Source organism: Eumetopias jubatus, unplaced genomic scaffold, assembly GCF_037043125.1.
Source record: "Eumetopias jubatus isolate StellerSeaLion01/CBP00866 unplaced genomic scaffold, mEumJub1_p1.0 scaffold_16, whole genome shotgun sequence".
Classification (NCBI taxonomy): Eukaryota; Metazoa; Chordata; class Mammalia; order Carnivora; family Otariidae; genus Eumetopias; species Eumetopias jubatus.
In genome coordinates this window covers 87,703,275-87,725,665 of record NW_028274822.1, presented here as the reverse complement: position 1 = coordinate 87,725,665, position 22,391 = coordinate 87,703,275, and the positions used below count along the sequence as shown (strand labels likewise).

The 22,391-nt window shown below is 43.5% G+C and overlaps 1 protein-coding gene and 1 pseudogene across 1 annotated transcript; both read right to left on the bottom strand.

The window, feature by feature from the left end:
* Positions 1-424: 424 nt before the first annotated feature.
* TMED2 (transmembrane p24 trafficking protein 2) lies at positions 425-10,506 on the bottom strand. Its single transcript, XM_028092475.2, has 4 exons — positions 10,235-10,506; positions 8,552-8,744; positions 5,624-5,731; positions 425-1,940 (listed from the first exon to the last, which is right to left on the bottom strand). Exons 1-4 carry the CDS (start codon positions 10,412-10,414, stop codon positions 1,816-1,818), a joined length of 606 nt encoding a protein of 201 aa, XP_027948276.1. The 5' UTR covers positions 10,415-10,506; the 3' UTR covers positions 425-1,815.
* A 4,213-nt stretch (positions 10,507-14,719) lies between these two features.
* On the bottom strand, positions 14,720-20,442 carry LOC148162338 (small ribosomal subunit protein eS24 pseudogene; annotated as a pseudogene).
* Positions 20,443-22,391: the final 1,949 nt, after the last annotated feature.

Below are 22,391 nucleotides of genomic sequence, written 5' to 3'. Positions count from 1 at the left end.
CTAGCAGGCCCTAGTAGAGGAATCCTACTGCTAGTAGATCCATAGAGGAAGAGCAACAGTTTTCTAAAAGCAGAGATCTAATTTCTGATTCCACCTGTCTTATCTGAGGGCCTTGCACAAATCACTGAATCTCTCCTAAACTTATTTCCCACATCCATAAACCAGGCAGTTGGGTATAACTCAAGTTTTTTTTCCAAATGAAAAAAAAAAAACTTAAGAGGTTTAACTGAATCATCAAAAGAAACCACACAAGGAAAATACTGGGTTCCTACTCACTGTCCTCAAGTGTACAGACATACAAAGTGACAGACATCTGTAACAGGCATAGTAACTCAGAAAACACGGACATGTCTCATTTCAAATATGAATAGAAAGTTGATATTTAACAAATGTGAATTAATCATTAATATGAAACACAGAATACTGTTTTTAAAAAGAATTGTTTATTTACTGAACCTGGGGCAGATTAGATACACAACCAATTTTAAATGTACATCTTTTAATTCAATTTTGAAGTGTTTTCACACACACCCAAAAAAAAAAAAAAATTGGCATTGCAACAGTTGTCTTAAGGTAAAATACAGTCACCTTAAACTGTTGCAAGCATTTTCACCTAAGGTTGAAAAACTGTTTATCCTGAACATGAAAACCTGTAACAAATTTAAATTAATTATATAAAACTCGTTACTTGTAGTTTTCCCCTTGCAAAGATCCAAAAAAAATGTACAAGTAACTAATATACATCAGTCACAACATAATCCTGGATCACCCCCACACCACAACCAGATGCTCCTTTAATTTTAAACCCATCATCAGAGACCAAGGGAAAGTCGTTTCATTGTATACAAAACAAAATTCACATGTGCCAAAAAAGACCCAAGAAAAACAAAAACAAAATCCTAGTACTGACAGTGATGTCCAGTACCCTAATTAAACAGTGGCCAAAATGCCACTGATCAAAAATAAAATAGTGGCTGTATATCATTGCAATGAAATCCAAGAGGCTTTAACCCTTTGGCATCAGAAATCCAGATTCTTCCAATTATGTGAATGCACACTTCCTACATGCCAAGAGTGGAGAAAGTGGATGTGCCAGCATAGAAAGAAAAGAGCTACCATTGGCTGCAACACCCAGAGAACTGGCTTTAGTAGAGACTGCTTGCAAGGTGAGGCAGAAACCCAAAAATGGTTATTAGCTGCTTGTGTCATTAATTGGAGGTGACTGAGTCCTAAGGTTCAAAACACAAATTTAAGAGGGGAAATGTGGTTGGGTTAAGTCTTATCTTTAAAGCAAAAACAAGATAGACAAGTATAAAAGTACCAACCTGGTAACACTCCAGTCAGAGTTCTGCCAGTAGGCTGGGTAGAAAATATCAAGATTCAGACAGTTGTTTCTCATAAGGACTCAACAAAAAGAATCTTTAATGACTTGAACTGCAGGATAAGAGATCCAAAGAATGCAGTCATTTAAGTGAAGTACTATCCATGAAGTACTTTTCTGAACTGCATTTCATCATGAAAACAAAAGGAAAGAAGATATAACCGGAACTATATGCCTGTATTTCATTTACAGTGTTGGACAGATCTGTATAATGGATGCAGAATTCAAATAAGAAATTATGCCAATCAAGTGTCAAATTTTCCCTCTAACTTTCCTAAAAAGGTGTTTTCCCCCAATATCTATTAATCACAAAGAAACATAAGCTGTGAATGTACAGTTTCAAAAATAAAAATGTAGAAACTAATGACATTATTATCACCAAGATGTTTGGTAAACAGTGAATTATGATTTTGAGACCATCAGGAAAAGGCTTTTTAAACAACCCTCCGGACTTCAAAAAATCTCTTCAGGTAGTAGATCTGTCCCAATGTCATGGCAACTAGAACAAGAGCTTCAAAGAAGGACCAAAGGACCACTCTGCTGTTTGTGTTGTCGTTGACTGTGAGGACAGACAAACAAACAAAATTTAACCAAAAAAAAAAAAAAAAAAAAACAAACCAAAAAAAAGCATAGGCATCATAAATCATCCTAGTCCTTACTCTAGGAAAGTAATATTTTGCACACCAACGTACTCTAAATACTTTTGTCTTTTGTTCGCAACTCAACAAACTTAGCAGAAAATTTTAGCTTTAAATGGGACCGTAAAGATTCATGGAGTATGGTCAAGCCTGCTCTGCTTGCGTATGGGGAGCAGAGAGGAAGTGACTTGCCCAACTGCCCAAGTGACTTCAACCTCTAGGGTTAAAACCCCATACAACCTTCTTTCTCCCTCACATTAAAATATTCCTACATTAGGGGCTCCTGGGTGGCTCAGTTGTTAGGTGTCTGCCTTCAGCTCGTGATCCCAGGGTCCCGGGATCGAGCCCCGCATCGGGCTCCCTGCTCCGCAGGAAGCCTGCTTCTCCCTCTCCCACTCCCCCTGCTTGTGTTCCTGCTCTCGCTGTGTCTCTGTCCAATAAATTAGAAAAAAAAAAAATCTTAAAATATTCCTACATTATAATCTTTTTTGCTGAATCAGAAAATGCACTTAAAAAAATGGAGAGATTATTTCAGGATCATACAGTTATCCAAAGCACTACCTACTTAGTCAAAATGTGTCAATCTAAGTGGCTTTTTCCTTAAACATTTATTCAACAAATATTGAGCACCTATTATGTATTTGGCAGCTGTTCTACATGGAAGAGGTTTCTCAGTTTCATGGACCAATACTGGCAGTTACTACCAAACTGGAACCAGTCTCATGATCTATCCCACTCTTAAGCTAAGGATCTGATCCTTAAAGCAACAGCCATGACCACTCTATTCATGTCACATTCTTTCAACTTTTTTTTTTTTTTTTTTTAGATTTTATTTATTTGACAGAGAGAGACACAGCGAAAGAGGGAACACAAGCAGGGGGAGTGGGAGAGGGAGAAGCAGGCACCTGGCTGAGCAGGGAGCACGATGCGGGGCTGGATCCCAGGACCCTGGGATCATGACCTGAGCCAAAGGCAGACGCTTAACAACTGAGCCACCCAGGTACCCCGACATTCTTTCAAATTTCTGATCAAATTCTACAGCCTTAACTTTTTAAAATTACTAGGTAGTTTCTGATTTTTCTACAAATGGCCAATATTAAAAACAATTATAACCAACTCTATAGTAACAATATTAATCAGCTGAATAAGTGAGTGCCGTATTTTAGATATATGCATATCATTTGTAGAACATTAACTAGATTATAATAGCTACTGGATTAATAATCACTCAAAAGAAGTGAATAGCAATTAACATGTTCCCAGAAAGATAACTTGCAGTTACCAAAAAATGTGGCTTTTTTCCCCAGAGTAAGAAGAGACACATGGCCAAGAATATTATTAATTGGAACCCTAAAAACCACCAAAGCTGCAATTTTTAGTACTAATTCCACGGCATGAAGTTTACTTCTGCTGAAAACTTAGTAACCAATATCTAGCATAACTGTGAAGGACTAGCATTTTAAGATCTACGTCTGAAAGGGGAATGATTGAGTAAAGACTTCAAAATATTAAGCCATCATGTAAAAGAAATATTTATCTCTCCCTTCACTTTACCTGGAAAAGTGCGTATATAAGACACTGTCCTCATACTATTCACACATTAGCAGTATCTAGAAGTAACACAGTACAACCACAACACTGGAGTACAGGAGAAAAAACGTCTCATTATGTTCACCTCTAAGGATTAAGTGCTGTAGGAAGATGTACAAAAAACATTGTGAGAACTATTTGATTTGCAAAAATAAACAGGATGCCTAAAATTCTATTTGTCTGTGAAACAAATACAGGAGCATCTCCACTCAAATTAAGTGCAGAAGAGTAAGGCTGGATGCCCCCAGAGACCGGAAGACAGGTCTTCCTCTGACTGCTGTGTTCCCAAGAACCTCCTATACCTTTAAAGCCATCTGGTCTGAACTCGTTAAAATGAAAAGCAGTGTAAACTCTTGGCCCTCAAGACTCTGCTCAGTGCCCTTCTCATCTCAGAATGGGCTGGGCCACAGTGGAGAGCAAGGTAATCAACAGATGGGTCTTGGCCAGGTGAGGGGAGAAGGTGGCGATCCCAGAGGGTGAAGAGGTTACCAGTGGAGGCAAAGAGGAGAAGGAATCATAGTGGAAGAGGCAAGAGTGCGTGTATACAAGCCTTGGCCCACCTCATGCCCCACTCCACCCCTGAACAGCGAGAACAGGGGCTCTCACTTCTCTAATCCGTTGTGTTTACTCATTCCTCTCCCACCAAAAGGCAAGGTGTGTGCTCTAGGTCCTAAAGGCTTATTTTCATCCATGGCAAGAGACGTAAGAGAGTAGGGAGAACACAAACCACATCTTGAAGAGGTTCAGCCTGTGCCTCTCCTCTGGAGTCAGCTCCTCTCTGCTCTCTACCCCAACCTCGGAACAAAGACTCCTGACTTCAACCACTTTGCATCCGCAGATGACCTTGCTCCCGTGAGATCTAGCCCCAGGAACTATTTGGAGGATGAAACACACTGAACCACAGGTGTGCACCTGGATCTAAAATACGTTATCTGCTGTGTGTGTCAATATGGTACCTCTTATGGTACCTCCCCTGAAAGGGGAATGACTGAGTAAACACTTCAAAATATTAAGCCATCATGTAAAAAGAAGTATTTATCTCTCCCTTCACTTTACCTGGAAAAGTGTGCATATAAGACACTGTCCTCATACTATTCACATATTAGCCGTATCTAGAAGTAACACAGTACAACCACAACACTGGAGTACAGGAGAAAAAATGTCTCATTATGTTCACCTCTAAGGATTAAGTGCTGTAGGAAGATGTACAAAATCATATCATGGGCTAGACAGGCTTTTGCAACCTAACATGGGATTCCAGTCACTGTTTCCTCAGATAAAGACATTCCCCATTCCCAGTTTACAAACTCAGGAACCCAAGCTGAGCTTCACCTGGTGCCTGCTTAGATTCATGTTGTAGTGCTCTCTATTTTAACTAGCCTAAACCTTCCATTTTAGGAAAAAAAGCTAAATCTCAGCGTATAATATTAATACATTGGCACAGAAATGTTAAATTTGTGATTAAAAACCAACCATTTTATATTTTTCCTTTCCGCTTTGGGAAAACTATTAGTTTATTCCTTAGCTGACCACAGATTTTTTTAAAAACTCTTAAAAGCTCATGCTAAATCTTTTTTTTTTTTTTTAAAGATTTTATTTATTTGAGAGAATGAGAGACAGAGAGCACGAGAGGGAAGAGGGTCAGAGGGAGCAGCAGACTCCCCGCTGAGCAGGGAGCCCGATGTGGGACTCGATCCCGGGACTTCGGGATCATGACCTGAGCCGAAGGCAGTCGCTTAACCAACTGAGCCACCCAGGCGCCCAAGCTCATGCTAAATCTTAACAGCATTTTTCAGTTTAGAATGAACATCCCAATAAAAAACTAGACTAGTACAAAGCTCTACAAATACGTACTCAAAAAATCTCTGTAGAGGTGCTTTTTCAAGTCAGTGCTTTTGTATAATAATGTTTGTAAAATACCCAAATGAGGAAAATTCAAGCAAGCTGTTGGGTAATACACCTTCAGGATTTCATGGCCACCAGACACTGTTGCAAAGTTACAGCATTAACTTACTCGCTCTGTGTATTCTCTCCCGAACTTCCATGTACTCCTGTTCATGCTTTACAGCTGTCATTGCCACTGCTAGCTCATTTATCATTTCTTCTAGCTTGTTCTGGTGAGCTACAGAAAAATGTTAAGAACAGATTAGCACATATTTGGCAATCTCCTTTTGAAAAAATACATACAAAGCAGTATTCCTCAAAATATTCTCAGAGAAGGCATACAAAAGAAGCTGTTTAGAAATGGCTCAGACATCATGTTGGACTACTGATGACAATTTAATTCTCAAAGCATTTTTTTTAACATCCATTCCCAGAACAAAAAGCTCTTTCAGGGTGGAAAACATACTATGCAATGCTTACTAACTAAAGGAAAACAATTAATCCTAAGAAATTTCCTCTAATGAACTGCTGCTAAGTTCACTTTATTGACTAACAGGAGAAGAAAAAAAAGAAAAGAAAAAAAGACTGAGGAGGGAAAAAAAAGAGAGAACACAAAATATAAAACAAAATTCCTAACAATAATCCTATAAATAACAATATTTAACTAAAATCAAAACCTATGCTTTAGAATCCTATAACTCTAATGTTAATTTAAGAGCAGCCTCAAAACAGACTTTTAATCTCAATGAAGCTGAGCAGACAAAAACCAAGACATTCTTGAAAAAATCCACACCAAAATTCAAACATTCTTCTATGGAAATCAAAGCAGTAATTTCACTACAGTGGGGAATGGCAGGCAGTATAAGTGAAAAGACAAGCTCTCAGTTGCACAAGGTTTAAAATCAGGTACCCTTTTTAGCCAAAAATGAAGACAAGGTGAACTAACAGTTCTGAAGAGTAAGTGTATGCTTCTAGACAGTGCTATGTTATGACAATGAACACACAGTTAGGAAAAACATATCTACCACAAGGGAAGAGTCCCATTAGAGGGCCCCTACCCATGTTAAGGCAGTTAGGCTAGAATCTCAAATCATCCCTCACTGGCTTCATTCGGGAAGCCCTGAGCATGACATGAAACCTTAGGATCAGGGTCTCTCAGGAATGGCATTGTTGACATTTTCAACCAGATAATTCTTCGTTGTGGGGGGTTGTCCAGTACATTTTAGGATCTTCCATCCAGCCATGAGAACCAAAAATGTCTCCTAATAGGGGCACCTGGATGGATTAGTAAGTAGAGCATGAGACTCTTGATCTCAGGGTCGTGAGTTCAAGCCCCACAATGGGCGTGGAGCCTACATAAAAAAAGTCTCCAGATACTGTCAAATGTCTTCTTGGGAGCAAACACTATCCTCAGTTGAGGACCACTGCTTTAGAACACAGTTTGATTTCAGAGCTTCCATTCACTGACATTAGCAAACAAAAGCAAGAATTTTAAATATTAAAGGTTTAAGAATAGGGCGCCTGGGTGGTTCAGTCAGTTAAGCATCTGCCTTCGGCTCAGGTCATGATCCCAGGGTCCTGGGATGGAGTCCCACATCAGTGGGGAGTCTGCTTGCCCCTCTGCCTCTACCCGCCGCTCTGCCTACTTGTGCTCTGTCAAATACATAAAATCTTAAAAAAAAAAAAAAAAAGGTTTAAGAATAATTCAAGAGTCACATTCATCAGCCAACATTTTCTAACTATTTAGAAAGGACTAATTTCCAGAAAATGAACAAGCACAAACCCCTTCAAAACTCCGAATTCTCCTTGAGTTAGTCAAGTCCTACACTGTAAATGGCCCCGAAAAACAAGCACAGGAATTACTAAGTAGTAGGATTCTCTAAATTCTACAGATTTCAAACTTATTAACAAATACTTCTTTATGACATAAGTACTCTACTAACTGCTTAATATCTAGGACAAATATTATCACATTAATACTAGGAAATGCGTTGAACTGCTAGTTTCCACATATCCTGATGTACACTGTACACCCCCACCCCGCCACCGCCCCAATCCAAATGTGCTGGTTCTTGGTAAGCAATTTATCCAGAAGACTGGGTTCAGGGTTTACTGCTGGTCAGTGGAGAAATAAAAATTAACTAAACTACAACATATGGCTGAAAGAGCTTTTGTCACCATCTGCAGAGACAGCTTCTAGAACTGCATTTCACATCCAACCAAGTTTCAAGTTACAAAACTTCAATAATGGTTAAAAAACAAGCCACTAAAATACTTCTTACAAGGTGAAGAGCATCATTTGCCATTAGCTATGTGTAAGACTTTTACTCCTCCAGTTACAGTCGAATCTTTCCACCCTCAGCATTCATTTAAAAGCAACAAGGTATGATGTTACTATGAAGATGTCAATCACTGTATTTCCAGTGCCATTCATTTAAAATGACCTAACATATACCTCCCGTCAACCAAATAAAAACAATCACTCTAAAACTCTAATTAGTTGTAGGGGTCTGTTTTTAATTAAGAGAAAAAAACACTCTCATGCTAACACACTGAGGTTAGAAAGAAGGAAAGCAGAAATTAGCAGCAAAGAAAAATATGCAAGACAGGATGCTGTCAAAAAGCCGTCCACCTACCATCCCAGGTATCTCCACCACCTAAAGAAAGTGTAAGGTACAAACACACAGAAATAAAGTTTAACTCAACCAGCCGTGTATAAATGAGCAAACAATGACGTATATACCAGGATTAGCAAATCAACACAACAAACAACCTAAAACACACCTAACCTACATGCTCACAAAAGCACAGACTGACGACGAACAGTTGCCACAAGAGGCAACTGTAAAGAACTAAAACAAATATAAACTTCCAGAAACTCATTTTTGTTAATCTGGAATCCTGGAGAAATAAAATGTGTCACAGAAGTTTTTGGTTTTAAAGACAGCGAATCAACATAGAATAAGAAATCAAAATAAACACTCCATTCAGATGAATAACAATGTACACAATATTAATTCTTGAAATGGGACGTAAATCTTCTGAATGTTCATCTCACCTTCTGTTTCCATGTCTTGTCCTTTGGGAGCCTCCCCGATATCAATGGTGAACATCACTATCTTTGGAGTCATGGTAGACATCCTGTTGCTGAAACAAAACTTATATGTTCCATCCATGTGAGCAGCAAATGTGTATTTCCCACTGGACTCTCGGTCTCCTTTATAAATTCCTTTATTATCAGGCCCTGTAATCTGGAGGCAGGAAAGAAATGCACATCACAAAAGATTTAAAATCATACTCTTTGCACGTGCTGTCTATTGGCAGTAGAATATTCGCTAAGAAAATGTAATTTTCACTTAATGACAGTAATCTCTTTGGGCTGCAGTTCTCCCACTTATGAAACAAGGCTAGACTATGGACTAGATGGCTCTCCAGGACATCTTTGAATCCAGACTACACGTTTCATTTATCCAACTTAAACATGAACCCCTTAGAAACAGAAAGAGTACCTTACGCATTGTCTCCAACTGGCCTTCTAACCCCAAAACACATGCAAACTATTAATATCAAAACATGAAAAAAAAATCTTTAAAACTAAGAAATGTGAGCAAGCTACACTTTTAGGTTTTCTTAACTGACTGCTGCAAACCAGTGAAGGAATCTGCTTTATCTGAGATACCAGAAGGCTTGAGGAAAAAAAAAGACCAGACTGGAAACTAAGAGACCCTTGTTCTCATCCATCTGCTAAAAATCAACTGTTAGGCCTCGGTTAATTAACTTAGTTCTTCTTTGAAAGCCTGTCACCTGCAAAACTTGGGAGACTGGAATAGTTTACCTCTAAAGTCTTAACTAATTTTACGTCACCCCTTCCATTATCCCTTATCTTTGGACTTCACTTGTACTGTGTAATTGGTGCCCAACTCTGCTGTTCACTGTCAAATGGAAAATCCTTGAACCCAATTAATCATGTTAACAGTGAATTTAAGTATTAATTACATCTGGTTTCCCAAAAAAATAAAAATAAAACCGAATCATGTGGTTTAAAAAAAGACAGAGGAGAAAATTTAGGGACTGCTGGCTTCTTAAAATAAATTCTTGTTTTCTCCAGATACTTCATCTGCAAGCATTACCCCTAAACTGAATGACCCAACTCCACCTTTCCCCTAGTTAGAGATGGCCCAGGGAGGTATCTGGACGTTTGCATAAAAATAGGTTAAACGCTCAGCCTTTTTCTATGAAAAATAAAGAAAAGTACAACGCAAATGTCTGCCTAGCCTTTTTCAGTATGCTTTCGCTTTACTTTTTCTAAAGTTTCCACGTCAGGCCCCAACATTAATCCGTAACACGACGAAGTGCAGCTGCAGACCCAATGGAGACCCGCCGTCTGTTAACCTCAACATTTTAAGTGCCTTCTGGGCCCCAGGCTGACACGCGGCGCCTGGCCGACAAAGCTCGGCGACGGGTTCCACGGGGAGCCCACCGTTCAAGCTGAGAACCCAAAGCGACGAAGCAACGACTCTATCCGGACGGGATCCTGAGGCATGGAACCCGGGCGGGCCGCGGGTGAAAGGGCCGTTAGGGGGTCCCGCGGGCGTGGGCCGGACGGCGGCCCGGGCCCCTCCCAGCACTCGGACAGCGGCCTCCACGCCCCGCGCCCCCGCAGGCCCCGCGCGGGCCCCAGCGCCGCCAACCCCCGAACGGCCCCGCGACCCCGCCTGGGCCCCGGGCAGCGTGCCCGCACCTCCACGTCGATGTCCAGGAAGCCGCCCTCGGCCACCTCGAAGATGAGGCCCATCTTGGTGCCCGAGGTGACCCGCTCGAAGAAGCACTCCTCGGCATGCGCGTCGATGCTGACGAAGTAGCCCGAGGCCGTGGCCAGAAGAGCGGCCAGGAGCACCAACAGCTCAGCGAGCGTCACCATGGTGGGGCTGGGGCCGAAGCCAGGACCGGGACCGCGGCCTCCAGAGCCGCCGCCACCGCTGCCTTCTCAGCCGCCGCCGCCTCAGCTCCGCCCCTTCCGGCTGCGCCACCCGAGGGGGCTGATGCGGGCGCCGTGGATTGGCGGGCGCCGGCAGCTGCCACGTAACGGACGCACGGCGGCCGCCGAGGGACACGGCGGCTCCGCCCAACCTGAGCCTGACGGTGGCTCTGAAGGGCCAAACGTCGTTGTCCCCACCTCCCTCCTCTTTCCTGCGCAACCTAAATTTCACGTGGACCACAGGAGAAAGCGACGGTATCAAGAAACCTCCTGCGCCCAGTGCAACTCCCTAAGACTGTCCAAAGAGATGGTGAAGATTTAGAGGCAGTAAGAAGTAAAAGGAGAGGGGCGCCTGGGTGGCTCAGCCAGTTAGGTGTGGGACTCTTGATTTCCGCTCAGGTCACGATCTTAGGGTCGAGACCGAGACCCGGGTGGGGCTCCGCGCTCAGCAGGGAGTCCGCTTGAGATTTTTCTCTCCCTCCCCCGCCCCAGCTCGTTGGCCCGCTCAGTCGTTAAGCATCTGCCTTCGGCTCGGGTCATGTGGGATCGAGCCCCGCGTCGGGCTCCCTGCTTCTCCCTCTGCCTGCCCTCCCCCTGCTTGTGTTCCCTCTCTCGCTGTCTCTCTGTCAAATAAATAAATAAAATCTTAAAAAAAAAAAAAAAAGGTGTAAAAGGAGACAGGGGGCTCACCCCAAGGGCTTTGAGATTTTCTGTTGGCCTCCCCTTGACACCAGAAACTCGCTAACGAGCTCCAAACCGGTCTCCAATTACCCAGTTTTCCACCGGTTTGATCCAATTCAGATGCCTGGTAACCTTCCAGAAGACCTCGGAGGTTACCATCTAATTGTTTTGTTGTTTTTTAAGATTTTTTTTTTAAATTTTATTTATTTGAGAAAGAGAGAGAGCCCAAGGGGGCTGAGGGGGAGAGGGAGAGAGAGAAACAGACTCACTGCTGAGCGGGGAACCTGACGGGGGTGGGGGGGGACTTTATCCCAGCACCCTGAGATCATGACCTGAGCCAAAGGCAGTCGCTTAACCAACTGAGCCACCCAGGCGCCCCAAGATTTTATTTTTTAAGCAAACTCTACATACCCAAGGTGGAGCTGGAACTCATAACCTTGTGAGGTTAGCCCTTGGGGTGAGCCCCCTGTCTCCTTTTACATCTTTTTTTTTTTTAAGATTTTATTTATTTGACAGAGAGAGACAGCGAGAGAGGGAACACAAGCAGTGTCCCATGCTCCATGGACTGAGCCAGCCAGGCACCCCACTTCTAGTTGTTAAAACAAAAAACCCACCTACCAGCTTGCTGACACATCCGACTGTGCCCACTTAAGGGAAGAAATAATATCCTCTGATTCAGAAAAGCCTCCTACCCCTTCTGGGAAAAACCCGCAAGTCAACTTCCATGCCAGCCCTTTCCACCCTAACCCCAGAAACCCTGACCATGAGTCCTAATGTCAGAAGATGCCTTCAGAGCCTGAGCTCGCCTTCTGCATTCTCTGGCCATTGAATGAATTACCTGCCTGCCATCCAATACTGCTTGGTTACTTGGCAGACAGTACTGAGCAGGGAAAGCACTTACCCTTTGGGAAGCACCCTCCTCCCACAGAAACCTACGGGGAAGGATGGAGATGGGTCTAGACCGGGAAGGGGCACAAGGGAACATCCTGAGATGTTGGAAAAGTTTAGTATCTTTACCTAGTGTTTACATATTATTTTTTTTTTAAATCAAGAAGATCTAGATTTATTTTGCTGTATGTATGTAACACTTCAACTACAAAAATATTTTTCTACCTTGTTCAAATCCTCCAAAACTAGAATTCTCTCAGTTCCCCAAAGTGTTGCTGCCACATCAGGCCCCCTTAGCTCTTGCCAGCCGCTAGGACAGTTCTCTGCATTTTGCTTCCAGACATAATTCTATTCATCCCTCAAAACCCAACTTAAATGTCACCTCTTTTCTTCTCTAGACTGTCCCTAGACATAGCTCTGCCACATACAAGCCCCATGCTCTGTGCTTTCGATGCAGATTTGTGCAACTGAATTACGATTATTTACCAGTCCATGACCCTTGTGAGCCACCAGCCTTGGCACGTGTATGCTGTGCTCACAGGGCCACAGAAGACCTCACTCATGACATACGAGTTGAGTTCATTGCCCTGGCCTGGGAATGGGGAGACCTGGGTGGTTACTCCAGCTTTGCACATAGCTGTGTGATCTTACTTATGTTCCATCAACTTTGAGCTTCAGTCTCCTCACCTGTAAAGAGGGGATGATGACCCCATGTGCCTTGCTTGTTATCATGAGGACCAGATGACAAGGTGTATGTGAAGGTGCTCTCCAAATTTGAGGGATTATTTCCTTTTTTTTCCCTTTTTTAAAGACTATCAAGCAATAGGGGGCAGTAGTGGCCCAAAATCCAGTTTCTCACTTTAGGTGTCAAGAAATAGGTGCTCAGTTACAGCGATGGAAGCTTCCTTGCCATCACACTGTGTTACTGAACTCAAGTGTTCTCATAATAGTCCCCTGATTCCCCACTGTCCACACTGTGGCGAAGGCCCTGGTTCTCCTGGCAGGTCAGTTCTGTAGTGTTATTCTAGGAGCCTAGAGCCTGTTTCTCCAGCCTCACTAACCCACTTATGTGCTTCCATTTCCCTGTATTAAATTTCTTTCTGATGATAATACCTACAGTAGCTTCCTACTAAACTGAATTAATCTGATGGAAACAGCCTTGTGGACTTCCCAAGCAACTGAACTCCACAGAAAAGTGCCAAGAACAATTCTGTTTTTACCCAGAAATTAAATGTGTTAACTTTCATTTTCAAACTGATTCAATATTCTAAATCCACTTATCAGGAACTTAAAATGTGGACATTTATCATCTTGGTGGACCACAATGAATCGTATATTGTGGGGATTTTATTATATAAATCAGGGTACCCAAATTCAAATGCCTTCAGGGATCAGGCAGTTTATGTGACTGAGCGATGGCACCAGCTGAAGGCAATAGGGAGAGGGGAGGACTGTGACAAATTGGAGCAAAGATGCTGTATCTAAGTACAGTTAACTGGGTGGGGGGTGGCTCAGTGGTTAAGCGTCTGCCTTTGGCTCAAGTCATGGTCCCAGGGTCCTGGGATCAGGCCCCGCATCAGGCTCCCTGCTCAGCGGTGAGCCTGCTTCTCCCTCTCCCTCTGCCTGCCACTCCCCATGCTTGTGTGCTCTCTCTTTTGCTCTCTCTCTCTGTCAAATAAATAAATAAAAATCTTTTAAAAATAAAAAAAAATTAAAAATAAATAAACAAATACAGTTAACTCCAATGTTGGAAAACACAATGGTGGCCAAACCAAAAATGCAGCCAGAAGTCCTCTGGAAATTTATCTTTTTTATATTATAAAAGTAATTAACCGTGCTATCTAAAAATCGGAAAAGTAACTTTAATCACAGTATCATCATAAAATCACTGTCAACTGTCTGGCATAGTTCCTTTTTCCTACAGCACCACTCTCATAAATTACTCATGAAGCATCATTATTTCAGTATCTGAAGACGGGCTCTAGGGACTTGCCAGGTCACCCACAGGAAATGTGTGCACTTAGGGTCCTCAGCGCAGACTGGCATATGCTCGTGTGCCTTGGTGTGCGCGAATACATTCAACACAGCCCACGGTTGGCACATAGCAGGTACTTAGTAATAATATGAATGATGAATGAGTCTCTCAACTGGGGTCTGGCCCAGAACCTACCAGGTGGTTGTCAGGAGTCAGTGAGGTGCAATAAAAAACGGATCTTTCCTCCCTCCCTTCCTTCTTTCCTTCTTTCCAGCTTTATTGGTATATAATTCACGTACCATGAAATCACCCTTTTTGGGCGCCTGGGTGGCTCAGTCGTTAAGCGTCTGCCTTCGGCTCAGGTCGTGATCCCAGGGTCCTGGGATCGAGCCCCGCATCGGGCTCCCTGCTCCGCGGGAAGCCTGATTCTCCCTCTCCCACTCCCCCTGCTTGCGTTCCCTCTCTCGCTGTGTCTCTCTCTGTCAAATAAATAAAATCTTTAAAAAAAAAAAGTCACCCTTTTTTTCTACAGAAAAATTCTCAGTTTATTACCTCTCTCATGAAAAATCTGCACCATCACCACAGATCAAGTCACTACAGAATCTTGAACTCCTGTTGTCCAATCTCCAGCTCACTGTTTGCCCACACCAACCCTGGCTTTTGCAGCCCCCCCCGACTTTCTTCATTCTGTCTTCACGTTCCTCTCACTGGTTTCTTGACGTCTTTTTCTTCTCATACAGGTCATGTCTTGCAAGTCTATGTTGGGGTTCATTTTTCTTTGCATAATCCAAGGAATCGTAAATCATGCCAAAGCCAGTTGTCTTGCCTCCGGTAAGGGATAGAAGCAGAAAAGATGTTCACCTTCAGCCCAGAAGCTGACCTATAGCCTGCATGGTTTTGACAAGGATCGAATATGTGCTGGTTGCTACATTCTTACAGGGTCTCCTGACTGCCTGTACCTCTCACAGACAGTTCATATCAAACTGAATGATGAGCACCAGAGGAATCTTAACAAAAGTAGTTTTATGAGTAGAAATTCAGAGAAGACATTTATGATCTAATACTCCCTGCCCATCCCCTCCTGTTGAGCCTCTTAAACAAACTTAGTAAGTTGCACCGTAAAAGGTCCCAAGGATTCTTTCATGACCACCCCACTCAACGATCCTGCAAGACCACTGCCAAAAGTGGCTCTGAATCCAAATACAAAAATGACACCCGACGTGGTCTTATACATCTTGGCTAGTTTTTCCCGAATTTCTGTCTTAGGTACCGTTTTGTCTTTCCAGGGTGAAGAACATCCATGACCATTTATTTCGGTTGAAGTAGTCAGTTGGTCATGAACTTCTTGGTCCGGATCGTTGCTGTGTATTCATGACGGCGGCCGAGCTACAAGCAGCCGGGGAGGAAAAGAGCGGACTCACCCTTTTAAAGTGTGATCTCAGGGTTGTGAGAGCCCCATATTGGGTATAGAGATTACTTAAAGATAAAAATCTCTTAACAAAACAAAAAACCAAACAAAGCTTTCTGTTGGAAAGATCTAGAATGGTTTCTGTTTTCTGACTGATACAAACTCCTGTCCTGAATTATAAACCAAAGGTGAAATTAGCATCTGTAAAAATGAAAAGTCTAGGGGTGTCTGGCTGGCTTCGTCAGTAGAGCACGTGAATCTTGATCTCAGGATCATGAGTTTGAGCCCCATCTTGGGCACAGAGATTACAAGAAAGAGAGAGAGAAGAAAAGGAAATTTAAATGTGAGGCTGCCAGTGAACGTGAAGGCTTGGCAACATGACCCTGGGTCCCTGTGATAGGTTCTGCGTGCACATTACCTGGAAGTAACTAATTAGAGGAAAAGGGTAATCCAAGTAGAAAATGCTACAGAAGAATAGAAGAGGGCCATTCTTGATGATAGAACCCAGCGGTGAGGATATTAGTGAAGCGAGGAAGAACAATACTTAAAGATTTGGGAAATTAAGTGAAAAGAAAAGGATAGTTCAGATCATAAAAATGAAATTGAAGTATTAAAAAGAGAACATTTTTAATACCAACTTGATTATTGACTTCATTTCTACAGTGTGAAGAAGTACTACCAACTTCCTGGTCCCAGACTAAACACTGATTTTTTTTGGGGGGGGGTCTGCTCAACATCTATTCTCCCTTCTGTAAGAGCACTTCACTGGTTCATTGAGAATTCCTTTCCCCCCATCTTATCCAACACCGCTCTGGTGGGCCGTCCCCACCCTCTGACTCTGTGCTTGACCAGTCAGCAATTTTCATGTCCATAAGCACAGTGATTGTACCAAGGGTAGGTATGTGTCCCAAACTGAGCCAATGATGTGCAATGAAAATTCATTGAATTTTCTAAAGTTATTGGTGGTATGTAACCCCACAGGTCCTGGAGACCACCTTTGCCTCCATGGGTAGATAACCTGCATGAAAGTAATGTCAGCATTATGGAAACCCAAAGCTGAGGGGCAGAGAACAACAGAAGTCAGATGACAGTGCTATCACTAAGCCCCTGGATCCAGCTGTGCCTGAAGTCCATGTTTTGGATTTCCTATTTATGTAACTATTTGCTTAAGTCAGTTTGAGTTGTGGAGGACTTTTTGACAAACTCTGGAAATCCAAAACAAGAGGCATTACAACTACAGAAATTTTCCCCATGTCTGTTTGGAGATGCTCATGATAATCAGGCTCAATGCTATAAACGCTTTTAAATCATTTAGGTCAATTACTGGCAGCATGGTTTAGACATTTTGAACAGTATGTAAGGAAAGACTCTGTTTTCAAAGACTAGGTTATGGTCTAGAAATATAATTCTCTTTCTCTCTTTTCTTTAAGATTTTATTTTTAAGTAATCTCTACACCCAACATGAGGCTCGAACTTAAACCCCGAGATCAAGAGTCACATGTTCTATGCACTGAGCCAGCTGGGTGCCCCTAGAAATATAATTCTCAGCCCTGTCACTCATTAAGAGGCTCACACTCAATTCCTTTCTGGGAGTGTCTTTGGTTTCTCACCTGTAAAATGGAGTAACATCTCCTCAGGAAGGCTGCTTGCTGTCTGCTTTGCAGACTCCGTGTCTGAGCCCTGCTTTTGTTTTCTTGCCTTCTTCCCCAGACAACTGCAGTATGGCCACCGGCAGCCCCAGGCTTCTGGCCTATTTTCTCAGCAGCCTCATAGGAAAAGCAACGAACCCAACAAAAAATTACCTTTTGTGAGAGGTCCGGGAGGAGTGTCATGGAATCTCACCGGACTGTCTGAGGCCAATGCCCATCTGTGGGCCACCCACTAGGCCCACGGGTTGGATAAAGCAGATTGGTCAGGCCTGGGTTTCTCCTTCCCGGGAACCAGCGAGCAGGGGAGGTGTGGTTCCCCTGAAGAAGACTAGAAAATCCTGGGGATCCTGGAGGAAGGGAACAACACGTGTACCCTCTCCACTCATTGGACTCTGAGCTCACTGAGGGCAGGGACCGCTGCCCTAATTTCTCTGTGCATTCCCAGAGCTCCTCCTCCTGGCACACAGCAGCTTCTCCATGGCTGTGAGCTTCCGGCCTGGATAAAGCCCTTTCCCCTTTTCCGTCCCACCCTCTTCTGGAGCCTGGTTTCATCTCCCAGAAACAAGGAGTTCTGTGAGGAGACAGAGGTTCCTACAAAATGCTCTGAGCTTTCAGAGGGAAGTACTGTTTTTACCACAGTCCCTACTCAAAAGTCCCTCAACTGACGAAGGGATAAACAAAAGGTGGTCCATCCATAGGATGGACGATGATTCAGCCATAAAAAGGAACGAAGGGCTGACACCTGCTACAACGCGGATGGACCTTGAAGAGAGGAGGCTCAAGCTGGTCCCAAAAGACCAAATATTCTATGGTTCCATTTACATGACATATCCAAAATACCGAAGTCCACGGAAACCGAGAGTAGATTAGTGGTCACCTCGGGCTGTGGTGCGGAAGAGGGAGGAAACAGGGAGTCACTGCTCACGGGGTTTCCATTTGGAGCGATGATAATGTTCTGGAACTTGACAGTGGTGATGGTTGCATGTTATCTGTGAATATACTGAAAATCATGGAACTGTTCCCTTTAAACGGGTGGATTTTCATGACATGTGAACTATATCTCAATAACGCTGTTTAAGACAAACATACACACAGGGAAGCTTTCATCCTCTGAGGTGTCATCTAGAAATAGCCGAGAGAGGAGAACAGTGCCTGCCATCCAGGAGCTGGCCTGGCATGGTCAGCTGGCCCCTGCGCTCTCCCATAAATAATAGTTTCACAGAACATCAACATCAGACAAGGCCACCTTGTGACCTGGTGAAATAAGACAAAACATGAGCATGGTCCAGGCCATGAAATACCAAACGTCTCCCTCTCTTGGCTAAAAGGAGTAACAGCTGCTTCTTGACCAATTACAGCCTCTCCCTGGCTCTAGTCTGTCCTCTGTCTAGGTAAGATTTAAGGGCTCCAGTCATAGGATTATCCCTGCTTCCTGACAGCATGCGCTAAACTCCTCAATCCTTAAATTTTCCCCAGAATCACCCAACCAAAGCCCAAACCCTACGTACAGTTCTTTCTAATGCCCCGACGTTCTCCTCCTGAGACACCCCACAGTCCCCTCCGGGGTGTGTGTTCTCCCGCACTGCAGTGACTATTAAATCCACCTGGCTTAACCACTAGTGTGTTCTTGGTGCTCTTTGGCTGGAGGACATTGACATTTTCCAAACTTCTGCTTTTTATGTATTTATTTGACACCAAAGACAGCGCAAAGGGAGCACAGAGGTCAATAACATGCTCTCTGGCTGTGGACAGACCTGGCCTGAACCTCAGTTCAGCCACTTACTGTGTGACCTGTGGCAAGTTAATTCACCTCTCTGAGCCTCGGTTTCCTCTGCTACAAAATCATGTCGTGCTTCTGCTCAAAAACCCTAGTGACTCCCAAAATCATTCCCTGGGGGCCCCGCCCTCCATGCTGGCTGTCTATTAGGGCACTTCCCTTGCAAAGCCAATCAAGCCCGCAGACCCCCTTGCCGGCCCTGCACCCTGCACCGTGCCCGGCACACTCCTGATTCAAAGCCTCGGCACTTCCTATTTCCTCTGCCTGAAACCACCTTCCCCCCTGTTTTCTCCTGGCTTCCTCCCTCACTTTAGCCAAGTCTCGGCTTCAATGTCACCTCCTGAAGAAAACCGCCCCCCCCCCAATTTCACCATCCTCTAAGGCAATCCTTCTCAACTTGGGTGAGCAGCAGAATCACCCAGAGACACTGGTAAAATCACAAAGGCCCAGCCTGTTCTACTTCCCACAGGAAGGGAAAACAGCACGACCATTTGGGAAAACAGCTAAGTGTTTCTTGAAAAAATTAAACATACACTTAACAGGGCACCTGGGTGGCTCAGTCGGTTAAGCATCTGCCTTCAGCTCAGGTCATGATCCCGGGGTCCTGGGATGGAGCCCCGCATCGGGCTCCTTGCTCAGCGGGGAGTCTGCTTCTCCTTCTGCCTCCTCCTGCTTGTGTGCTCTCTCTCTCTCTCTCTCTCTGTCAAATAAATAAACAAAATCTTTTTTTATTTTTTTAAGATTATATTTATTTATTTGAGAGAGAGAGAATGAGAGACAGAGCACATGAGAGGGAGGAGGGTCAGAGGGAGAAGCAGACTCCCCGCCGAGCAGGGAGCCCGATGCGGGACTCGATCCCGGAACTCCAGGATCACGACCTGAGCCGAAGGCAGTCCCTCAACCAACTGAGCCACCCAGGCACCCCATAAATAAAATCTTTAAAAAAACAAAACAAAACAAAAACACCATTATACTGAGGAAAGAAGCTGGACCCCCAAAAAGTGCATCCAGCTTCCCTCCTGTGATGGATGATTTTGAGTAGAGAATATGGACATTTCTGGGGGCATAAACCTAGACGTGGAACTGCTGGGTCACAGGACAGGTGTCTGTTCAGATTTAGTAGACACGGCCTCTTTTCCAAAGTGATTTCCACAAGTACTCTTAACAGCATTGTCTGAGGGTTTTGGCCTTGGCAAATCTGAAACCTGGAAAGGGACTCGTGTCCTTGAAAAGTGGAGAATAAAGGGGCACCTGGGTGGCGGCTCAGATGGTTAAGCTTCTGACTTCAGCTCAGGTCATGATCTCAGGGGTCCTGGGATCATGCTCTGTGCTCAGCAGGGAGTCTGTTTGTCCTTCTGGCCCTCCCCCTGATCCTGCTCTCTCTCAAATGAATAAATAAAATCTTAAAAAAAAAAAAAGAAATGTGGAGAATAAAGAAGGGCTAGGCACCCCTTGCCCCAGCCCCCAAAGAACAATGGAAATCATGCAAAGGATTTAAGTCAGAAAATGGCACAGGCAAAATTGCCTTTTAGAAAGATGCAGGACTGCAGGGGGTAACCACCAGCACACACCACGCACCCAGGGGTCTGCCATGGTGAGCTGTGGCCTCCAGCCTCCCTCCGTACCCCCGATTTGTAGGCAGGAATGGAGGTGCTGAGCAGATGAAGATGCAACATGTTTTGGCCACTCACTTCTTGTCAAGTTGAAAACACCAAAAATTGTGTCCATTTGTACAGCAACGTTGTTTAAAAGAGCACAAACCAGAAAATCCTGCCAATGTCTATCAAGGGAGAAATGATCAGGTAAATTACAGTATATCCATAAACCAAAAACCTATACAATCATTTTTTTTAAAAAACGAAGCAGGTATTACCTATCAAGAAAAAAAAAAAGACTGAGGAATGGCAAAAATCAAAAATACAATAAACGGCAGGTGTCGGCGAGAATATGGAGAAAAAGGAACGCCCATGAACTGTTGGTGGGAATGCAGACTGGTGCAGCCGCTGTGAAAGACAGTATGGAGTTTCCTCAAAAAGTTAAAAATAGAACTACCTTATGATCCAGCAATTGCACTAATGACTATTACCCAAAGAATACAAGAACACTAATTCAAAAGATATATGCACCCCTATGTTTATTGTAGCATTATTTACAATAGCCAAGATATGGAAGCAGCCCCAGAGTCCATCAATTGATGAATGAATAAAGGAGATGTGGTATAAATATACAATGGAATATTGCTCAGCCATAAAAAAAAAGGAAATCTTGCTGTTTGCAACAGCATGAATAGATCTACAGGATATAACGCTAAGTGAAATAAGTCAGTCAAAGAAGACAAATACCATATGATTTCATTCATATGTGGAATTTAAGTAACAAAACAAATGAACAAAGGAAAAAAAAGACAAACCAAAAAACAGACTCTTTAACTATGGAGACCAAACTGATGATTACGGGGGGCGGGGAGCGATGGGGGAAATATGTGATGAGGATTAAGAATGCACTTATCATGCTGAGCACTGAGTAATGTATAAAATTGTTGAATCACTATGTTGTACACCAGAAACTACCATAAAGCTGTATGTTAACTGTGCTGCAATCAAAATTAAAACAAAATAAAACAAAACACAAAATTAGAACTTATGCTACTAAAATATATGTCATGAGCTAAAACCTATTAGGATTCAGATTTATTTGTAAAAATAACAATAATAATAAATAAGGGGCGCCCAGGGGCGCCTGGGTGGCTCAGTCGTTAAGCGTCTGCCTTCGGCTCAGGTCATGATCTCAGGGTCCTGGGATCGAGTCCCGCATCAGGCTCCCTGCTCGGCGGAGAGCCTGCTTCTCCCTCTCCCTCTGCCTCTCCCCCTGTGTATTCTCTCTCTCTCTCTCTCTCTCTCTCTCTCTGACAAATAAATAAAATCTTTTTTAAAAAAATAAAAATAAATAAATAAGGGGCGCCTGGCTGGCTCAGTCAGTAGAGTGTCTGACTCTTGATCTCAGGGTTGTGAGTTCAAGGCCCGAGTTGGGTGTGGAGCCTACTTAAAAAAGAAGAAGAAGGAGAAGTGGAAGAAGAAGAAGAAGAAGGTGGGTCTATATATGCTGAGCTGGAAAGATAATTACAGGGTATTATGAAGTGAATAAAACAAATCGCATACTAATATATATGTCATGCTTCCATTTAAAAAGTAAATGCATGTTTAGATAAATGTAATGTGCATATTCTCAGGGGGAAAATCAGGAAGAACCTGGAGCAAAGTGTCAACAGTAGTTACCTGGGAGGGGAAGTGAAATGGGGGGAATTCTACTAAGTACATAATTTTGTCAATGTTGGAATGGTGGGTATGACAGACCCAGCTCTGTTCAACCCACCCGGGATACTTGCCTTGCTTCCCAGCACAAGCAGCATCAGCCACTGCTCACGCTGTTCCCACGGTTGCAAAGCTGTGCACAGTGTGACAGCCCCCTCAGCTCCTAACATTCCTGACGGCCTCAGATGCTCACACAGACAAAGGTTGTCATTGCCTCAGCACCCAGGACCC

Bases quoted from the DNA above. Each gene is read 5' to 3' on its own strand.
- TMED2 (XM_028092475.2), bottom strand. From the start codon at position 10,414: ATGGTGACGCTCGCTGAGCTGTTGGTGCTCCTGGCCGCTCTTCTGGCC. The intron at 5,732-8,551 runs GTGAGATGAACA...ATTTTTCTGTAG, and splicing joins ACAAGACATGGAAACAGAAG to CTCACCAGAACAAGCTAGAA. The intron at 1,941-5,623 runs GTAAGTTAATGC...CTGTCCTCACAG, and splicing joins GGAGAGAATACACAGAGCGA to TCAACGACAACACAAACAGC.